Source organism: Rhinolophus sinicus, chromosome 17 (assembly GCF_057876585.1).
Source record: "Rhinolophus sinicus isolate RSI-liver-muscle chromosome 17, RSI-T2T, whole genome shotgun sequence".
Taxonomy (NCBI): domain Eukaryota; kingdom Metazoa; phylum Chordata; class Mammalia; order Chiroptera; family Rhinolophidae; genus Rhinolophus; species Rhinolophus sinicus.
Genome location: NC_142517.1, coordinates 44,404,993 through 44,414,352, shown reverse-complemented (window position 1 = coordinate 44,414,352; position 9,360 = coordinate 44,404,993). Strand labels below are relative to the sequence as shown.

General features: G+C 32.3%; 1 protein-coding gene across 2 annotated transcripts in view; it reads right to left on the bottom strand.

Moving 5' to 3' along the window:
- Window positions 1–752: 752 nt before the first annotated feature.
- PIK3CA (phosphatidylinositol-4,5-bisphosphate 3-kinase catalytic subunit alpha) overlaps window positions 753–9,360 on the bottom strand; it is a 73,715-nt gene continuing 65,107 nt past the window's right edge. For both annotated transcript variants that reach the window (XM_019751997.3, XM_019752006.3), the window contains exons 18-21: window positions 6,612–6,782; window positions 5,939–6,056; window positions 5,681–5,832; window positions 753–5,131 (exon numbers count right to left, since the gene is read on the bottom strand). In XM_019751997.3, coding sequence (XP_019607556.1) covers window positions 4,861–5,131; window positions 5,681–5,832; window positions 5,939–6,056; window positions 6,612–6,782 — 712 coding nt within the window. In that variant the 3' untranslated portion in view covers window positions 753–4,860. The remainder of the gene's footprint in view (window positions 5,132–5,680; window positions 5,833–5,938; window positions 6,057–6,611; window positions 6,783–9,360) is intronic.

Below are 9,360 nucleotides of genomic sequence, written 5' to 3'. Positions count from 1 at the left end.
GATGTGTAGTTGTGTAAAAATTAAGTCAGATAAATTCCTATGGCTCATAACTGTCACTTTATGCTAACTACCATGGTTGTAATATTAACATATCTAAAATATTAACATATCTAAGCAAAAGGAATGGCGCTGCACTGATAAAAAGGAAGTGCAAAACTTACTCAAGTGGAATACTTGAATGAAATAAGCTTATTTAAAAACTAACGTCCCAACTTGGGAAACTCCTAATAAATTCTAAACTCTTCTGAATTTTAGAAACTTGATGTTTACACCTTTTATAAAAGATGCCTTTTGACTAGAGCTAGCAAGCAGTGTGTATACAAATAGAAATGTGTGCAAATATGCACACAGTAATTTCACTAATAATCAGAAAAAAGAACATAACATTTCAAATGTCAAATTCAAGAACCCAGTACCATGAACTTCTTAGCACGATTGCCTTTTCCAAATGGCTGGAGCAGTGACTAAATTGTTAACCAAAATTTTTTCTTAATGTCTCCAATGCCATTAGAAACAAGGCATGTCTACTCTGACTTTATAAATCTAAAATACAGTACTCTGCAAATTTCTGTAATATCAGAGCCTGAAGTGTTGAATTGTGACTCATCTAGTTTTTTCCTTAATAACCTTCTGAGGTAGAGTTACCAATCCGATTTTATCTGGACCATAGTTATCTTGAACTAAACCCTATCATCTTTTCAGAAAGTGAGCATAATTTTTGAGAGAAAAGAAAAAAGGCTTCCCAGGCCATGGCATGTTAAGATACATTTACAGTTTTTAATGCAACATTAAGAAATAAAAATTGTTTGTTTTTATTTTTAAAAAACAGCCCAGCTGTATTATTCTGTCACCAAGAATTATTATCTGAGTATCCTATCAATGCTGAACTTTATAGTTCAGCCTTCTCAATCCCACCCTTGATAAAGAGTTTTTCCCCTCATGGTATGTACGACATCCTGTCACAGATCTCAGCCTTCTCTAGTGCCCCGTCTGAGCAGGATGGATATGAAGAATGTGATTCATTCAAACAGCTCCTCCCTGTTTAGCCCCCTCCCTCCACATTCCCCTCTTCTCAAAAACATCTGAAGTATGAAAGTTGTTTTTAAATAGTAGAAGCACCACATTCCATTAACACCACATATGGTCTTTAAACTGAAATATTTTAGTGACGTCATGGACATCAAAATCAATTTTTAAAGTGAATTCTGAGTATGTGGGTCCAGCCCAGGTCTGCTGTTTATGCAGACATACAAAGAAAAGGAACTTATAAAATTGAGTAAAAGTGAACCTGCTGGCTTTAAAATAATGCTGGAAATTAAATTTCTTCAAAGAGTTGGCAAGCATGGGCTATTGGTCAGAAGATGAATTAAATGGATTTAAAAAATCATTAAGAAACAAATCCAAGTTTACATGCTGTGCAATTTCCATGGTGCCCTTAAAAACAGATAGGCTGCTCATAATTTTTTTATAATGCCAAATCACGCAATTTTTGATGGAAAAAAGAATACAGATGGACTGTGTTTTACCTACGTGAAAATTACCATATCCATTTAAAATAAAATCCAAGAGGGTATATACATTCTAATCAAGTCATTGATTATTTTCCTGATTAATAAGAACTACACTTTACACAAAATACTTTATCAGCAGCTGTTTTCATCAAAAAAAGAAAAAAAAACCAATAGTCATAGTTTCACAGTTGAAAAAGTTACACATTAAAATATTTTACAATTCATTGTATATTTACCAGGTTCCCATTTCCTATAGGGCTTGTAATATAAAGCAGAGTAGAAGGGAAAAACCTCAAAATTGATTACTTTGACACTAAGTTTTACACAGGACACTAAGAACCACAAAAAGCTTAGGTTCTATCATAAAATAGAGACCAAGTTCCATTCTTGTTTAAAAAACCCAATTAGAAACATCTTTTTTAAAAAACCAAATACCACAATATGATAAACAGATTTCAAATTAACAGCAATCTAAAAATCTTTAAAATAAACTTCATATAGCTGAGAATGACAAAAAGTTAAAGCATGATGTTTCAAACAGTTGATTATTTCTTGCTAGAATGTGTTTAAAATTAGGTTTTACTTTTCTTAAACCTGCTTTTTTCCTCCAAAATAGTCATTGAAGGAAATACTGCTCGAGTGACCAAATGAAATTGTAGAGCCAAAAGTCAGTGATACCACATTCCGTGACAAGGATGGTTGGCCATAAGAACTGACCAATCGGAATTGATCTCTGGTACTGAAGTACCTGGAAGTGACTATTATCACTGATTTGAAACTTCCCAGTCAGCCATGTAGCTTTTAACTCAGTTTTTGGTTCTTTGCCTTCTGAGAACTACCTGCCCCTTTTCTTATTTTTAATGCTGTTTACTTAAACTCTGCTTGGATTTGTTTAAAGTTTACTTTGCTTTTTTAGCTAGACCACTTTATCTATGTTCTTTATAAAATTTGTCTACAGTGTTTCAAACAGAATTGAGTTATAATAACTCTTGAAAATAATGTCAATGATGAACTAAGGTACGTGGCTTATGTTTTAATGGTCCCAGGGAAAGGGGACTATCTGGACTGATGTGGAAAATGCAAAAATTGTATAAATTTTGTGCAAGGAAGCTCAAAGCTTTTTTGGCACTTGGGTAAAACACGGTTCTCTGTTAAAACTTCAGTTTCCACCATCAAAGTTTCAGATTTGTACCATTTCACTGAGTTTTCCTGTAATCAATCCCTGATATAGAAAAGACTGGGATGTTAGTATGTATTATAACTGAATAGATCTAAAAGACAGAAAACGTTAATCATGAACTTTTAATCTTATGAAATCTGTATCTGCAAAAGAATCTATTGGTTTGCTGCTTAAAACAGAGTTTAAATGCTTCTTACCTATTCCAAGACAGTTTAGAGAAATAAGTTCCCCTAATCTTCAAATTTATATTTCTTGTCAATATTATATACATGCTTTAGTGAAGTACCTAAATCTCCAATAATTATGCCCTTTAAGGGTTCTAAAATAGCCAAATATTAAGAGTATTTGTATTAGAGTCCTTGTTCACTATTCAAGACTTGTACTATAGGTAACTGATTTCATAAGTGACTATTTTTTAAGTGATGCAGTTACACTGGAGTATACAATGTGCACTCTTTATAAAGTTGTATTCCCATAATATGCCTAATCTAGAAAACTGTCAGTCAATTATTGCACTTTTTCTGGTGTGGCACCTGGACATTTGCTAAAGCTATTTCCTAGGGTATTAATCACTCATTTCAAATACTGAGTAAAATACCAGATTCTGAAGTGATGACTAGCCATTAATCCCTACATCCTGGGTTAATGTTTTCAAAATGTTTAAGAATGTATCCTGCGCTCCAATGCAATTTAAGAAAGTTGGAGAGTGAGACCTGACCACTTGGACATGGGATGTGATCTTAAAATGGTTTAAGGTCCTACTTCTATTATTTTGATATTGGATAAATAGCCTAAAAAGGCAAAAAGTTCATGGTTTCTATTTCCCCATATTACAAAGTATTATTCATGAGCATACCTCGGTAGAGGGTTTAAGCAATCAGGAAGATACTCTAAATTGTATTAATTTTGGTACTTAATTTCATATGATTGAGGCATTCTGAACTATAAAGGAGGATGGAAGATAGGGGATTCATGTAAAAACAAAAAGAAATAAGGAAAGAGGATGAACTTTAATCTGTTTTCTTTAAGTAGTTATTCACTAGTTTGGTATAAATGGGATAGTGCCTGAGCCTTACCCACAGACCAAGAGAAAAGCTGACCATGCTGATACAAACAAGAAAAAATTTGGGGTGCAAAACAATGCATGACTATGGGACAGATTGTGAAATAAAGAATATATATTAATGATAGTTTCTATAATATAAATAGCCTTTAATAAAAAAAATAATCTTTTTAATAACATTAATACTCATTTCTATTTTCTGGAAAACATGCATGAAAAATGTATTCAATTCAATTGCAAAAGGAGAAAAAAAAGAAATCAACCTAAGGTGAATACTGTACAATTCTGGAGCAAGAACTATTCCTGCTCATTCTTTCTCTACGATGATTATTTTACTTTATGGGTGCCCAGAATTTCCCTGGGAAATAAGAATCAAATTCTTGTAAATACTGTCCAGAAAAAAACCCAAAAATACCACCTTATAACAGGTCTCATTTGTGACTGTTTCCAAAACTTTGCTGATAAGACCCCAAATCGTCAAAAGGTTTGATTTATTAAAAAAGAAAAGTCTCTGGTGAAATCTCAAAAGTCCCTTCCACCCCAAGCATTTTTCTTCATTAAACAAGGAGTCAAAAAACCCACTTCAAACTATAAGTTGAACAGCAATGAAAAAATAAGAAATTTTCATGTTTTCTAATCTTAATATAATTTAACATCAAACTCCAGTTTACTTGGACCTAATGCAATAATAGACTTTGTGTGTCTACATTTCAAAACATAGAACATTTGCAAGACAAAAAAAAGAACATCATTCTTTTTCCTTCTCCATCATTTCTATATATTTTGGGTTTTTTTTTTTGTTTTGTTTTGTTTTTTAAAAAAAGATACAAACAATCTTCAAAGTTTACCTTTTTGGACTTAAGGCATAACATGAAATTGCGCATTATTCTAAAGCTTAATTTTGAAATGAACTAGTTTAGTGCTATCAAACCCTGTTTGTGTTTGCATTATTTAAATTATATAGTATTTTATTTCTGTTCTTGCTGTAAATTCTAATGCTGTTCATGGATTGTGCAATTCCTATGCAATCAGTCTTTGCCTACTGACAGTTATTAACAGTGCAGTACAGAATCCAATATTGAGCTTTCAGTTTCTTAGTTATCATTTCAGTTCAAAGCATGCTGCTTAATTGTGTGGAAGATCCAATCCATTTTTGTTGTCCAGCCACCATGATGTGCATCATTCATTTGTTTCATGAAATATTCCAAAGCCTCTTGCTCAGTTTTATCTAAAGCTAGGGTCTTTCGAATGTATGCAATGTCATCAAAAGATTGTAGTTCTGGCATTCCAGAGCCAAGCATCATTGAGAAAAGATTTATGAAGAGATTGGCATGCTGCCGAATAGCTAGATAAGCTTTGTAACACATCTCCTGAAACCTACAAGTAATAAAAACAGTTTGGTCAGTACCGAGCAAATGGCGTTAACACCTCCAGCTCTCTGCTCAAATGTCACAGCATTAGAGAGGGATTCTTGGATAAACCTATAAAAAACAACATTCTCCTCCCCCAATCCCTTTACCCCACGCTAGAACGTAAATCTCATGAGCCAATCAGGACTTGGTTACTGCTTATCACCAGCACCTAGAATAATGCCTGGCACATTAGGAATTTAATAAGGATTTATTAAATGTATGAAGTGATCCATACTAAAACTTTTAGGGTTCAGGCTAGGTCCAGGACTGAGTTCTAGATAAAATGAAATTTTATGAAAGATTTTAAAAGTACTTTAAGGTTTAAGACAGACGAATGATATACCATAAGGTGGTAACAAAGATTATGAATAAACATGGTAATTACAGTTGACCGAATTTCTCAAATTGTGTGACTAAAAAATGTCTTATCAGCACTATACCTTATTTGTCAATATAGAGAAGGTGGAGTACAATGCTTTAAACAGCAGTAAGTAAAAACTTTTCTTGAGCTTACCTCTCAAATTCTCTTGTCTTTGTGCATTCTTGGGCTCCTTTACTAATCACTATCAAGAAATCTTGTGTCAAAACAAATGGCACACGTTCTCGTTTGTAGCCAAATTTTTTCTTCTTGTGATCCAGAAAGTGTCCAAAATCTATATGAAACAGCTTTTGAAAATAAGAAATTGTTATAGTTTGACAAATGCAGAAATACAATATCCTGACTGAATAAATTTAAGAATGCCAAAACAATTTAAAAAGATAAAGGAATTACTTGTCCATCATCTTTAACCATGATGTTACTATTGTGACGATCCCCAATTCCCAAAATGAAGGTAGCGACACAATATCCAGCACACGAACGTGTAAACAGATCAATGGCTGCATCGTATCTACAAAGAAGAAAGAAACACCTGATGAATAGTGTGGAAATACAGAGTGATGCAAACTGGGAAAAGATGGTCCAAATCTGTATTAAAACAATGAAAATAATCACTGACAGGGGAGTAAGTAATTATGTCCAAGGATCTGAGACATTTTGAGATTCTGAAGTTTTCAAGGATTTCTAAAGAAATTTCTAGATATTTTCTGATCAAAGCAGAATTCTTATTATAGTGAAAAAATACGTCATTAAAAGGAATTTTTTCTAATTATTGTTAACAATAAGTCAGAAGTAAAATTTTGAATGTGCAATGTTAATATTTCTAAAAAAGAGTAAGAAAAACAGCTTTTAGATACCTAAGTTGAATGTACAGGATTTCACTAAATTTAAGCAATTCTGGTCATTTAAACACAATAATCTCAAATATGTCAAAGGTTTGAACATATTTTTTGCCTAAGTAAGTACAGTTGTTTTCTCTGGTCTAATTCAGAAATAGACACAACCATTAAAGAATTTGTCTGACAATAACTTAGATTAAATAGGTAAACAAGAAGAATAAACTCACATTTCTCCTTTGTTCTTGTCTTTGAGCCACTGATGTAGTGTGTGGCTATTGAACTGCAGTGCACCTTTCAGGCCTCCTTTGCACTGAATTTGCATAATAGTATGAGAACTTCTCACTACCTCAATAAGTCCCACGCAGTCACCAATTGACAGACAACCATAAGGTAACATTCTGAAAAAGGATCAAGGCATTTGCAATTAAATGATGGAATTTTAAAATAGCAAATATTTTAATAGGCTAATACAGAAATAGTCAAGTATTTGCAAATTTGTCATGCATGACATTTACTCCCTTAACCTAATTTTAATGTTCTGTTATTATAGTATGACACATATTCCTAGAAAAATCCTTAAAATTATCTGCCATCATTTATTATAACCATCAACTGAAAAGGATTTAATTATGTATCAGAAAAGCATTAAGAAAATTATTGTGGCAATCAAAACTTCATAAACACCTGAAACTAACATAATATTGTATGTTAGCTATATTTTAATAAAAATCTTAAAAAACAAAACAAAAAATAAAATAAAATTTCATAAATATTTACAACTTAGAAATTTAACGATATTTAATTAATATCTAAATAATACTTTAGGGCAGCAGTTCTCAAATTTTTGGTCTCAGGACTCCTTTATACTCTTAAAAATTACTGAGGATACCAAAAGCTTTTATTTATGTGGGTTATATCTATTGATACGAGAAATTAAAATGGAAAAAATAAAAAATTAAAATGTTAATTCATTTAAAAATAACAGTAAACTATTGTACGGTAATATAAATAATGTCTCATGAAACAAAAAACCATATATTAAAACTTAGAAGAGTGATGCTGTTTCCCATTATTTCAAATTTCTTTAATGTCTGGCTTAATAGTACTGAGCTGGATTCTCATATGTGCTTCTGTGTTCAATCTAATGCAATGTTTTAATAGAAGCATATGAAGAAAATCTAGCCTCGTGGAAATATGTAGTTTGAAAAAGGAGTATTATAATAGCCTTTTCAGATAATTATGATATTTCTTTGATATTATTCCAAAATTTGACAAGAGATAGTTTCTCAAATTGCAATATGCAATCTGAAAACATAACAATAAACTTTTCATACTCTGTTACATTAAAATCCATTCATCTATCTAACATGTGTATGGAACTTTTACCCATATATGACTTTATAATATCCCGCATTAGTCATTTGGAAGACATTAGTTCACTGAGTTAAAGAGGTGTTTCTCAAATGTTGATCCTTTTCATTATACCAACTAAAAAGTCACAGTTGTTAATATTACCACTGATATCATCAGAAAAATCTTTAATTTTGGGGAAGGTGTTATGCTTACAGCGATGGACACAAAGTTTTCAAAATTCTAATTTTTGCGGAAAGCTCAAATTTGACAATTAACAACAAATTCTGTCAGTTTTTCTCCTTGAAAAGAGAAGCTCAGATTGTTCATTTTCAAGAAACTGTCTGCCAAATACCCATGCTTTAATAATCATAGCTTATCTATTAGTTATTCTTTAGGTAAAAATATTGTTCTATAAAAAAAAGCAAGTTCAGCTCACAATTCAAATAAGCCACAAATGCTTTCCCTTGATACAGCCACACTTTGGCATGCAGCAGAAGTGCTTTATGGGTATTTCTGTGTGCCATTCATCACACAGAATACTAAAAAGAACATGTCAAGGGTGGAGATGTGAAGATTTAAAGAGACAATGAAAAAAAGCACCTAACACACCAAATGGCACATAAGTAGTAAAGTATGGTTTTTCTTGAACTGTTGTTCTCATAAGCTACTGCCCATTCTTTTACTTCTTAGTTCCTAAAAGAGTAATAGTCTACACTTGTTTTCATTTTCTCACTTAAGTCCTTGCAGCCTAACTTCTACTCCTACCCCTCTACTGGGTCAGCTCTTCCTTAAGCTCACCATGAATCATCGACTCCGAAGGCTTTTTCAGAGTCCTTATACTCTTAAGGCACCGACACTATACATTTTTGTGACTCTCTCACCTTTTTTTGGATTCTGTGAATCACTTACTCTGGTCTTCCTACCCTTTTGAACATTTATCTTATAGAAACTTTTCTTCTACCTGTCCTGGTAAGTACAGGAATTTCTTAAGGTTGAATTGCTGCTCATTTTCTCTTGCTTTACATTGTATTACTGTTGAACATGCTCATAGTTTAAAGAGTCACATAGTCCTGTTAGGTCACAGTAGTCACATAGTCAGTCCCATAGTCCCATAAGGCTTGTTGGGAAAAAAACCAAACAAACAAGCAGAATTACCATAAACCTGAATGTAAGTTTGGCCAGGTATAAATAAAAATGCTATGATTTTACTTAAATTTGCTTTTTATTTAAAATTAAACTTTAGACAGAAACTTGTACTTAAATTTACTTGTTAAAAGAAAAATATTTTAAAAACATTATAAGACTTAAAAGCTTTCCAAAGATCCAACATACTTTCCAATGACCTAGCTTAACTTTAGATGCTTTTTTTAACCATCATTAATTTACAATTAAATATTATAATTACTGGAGTTATATAGTTAAGTCCTTTCCTCTACTCTGTCTAGTTCTACATTCTCTTTTGTACTCTATTCCCCTGGGGGTGGTTTGTAGTAGTGGCAGGTGGATCTCCCACGACACAGGAAATTATACCACAAAAGGAAACTTGACTCGTACAATAATAATTGTTTGGGGAAAGCAGCAGAAATTAAGCAAAGAACCAGGAGTTAAGAATTAAAGTTGATG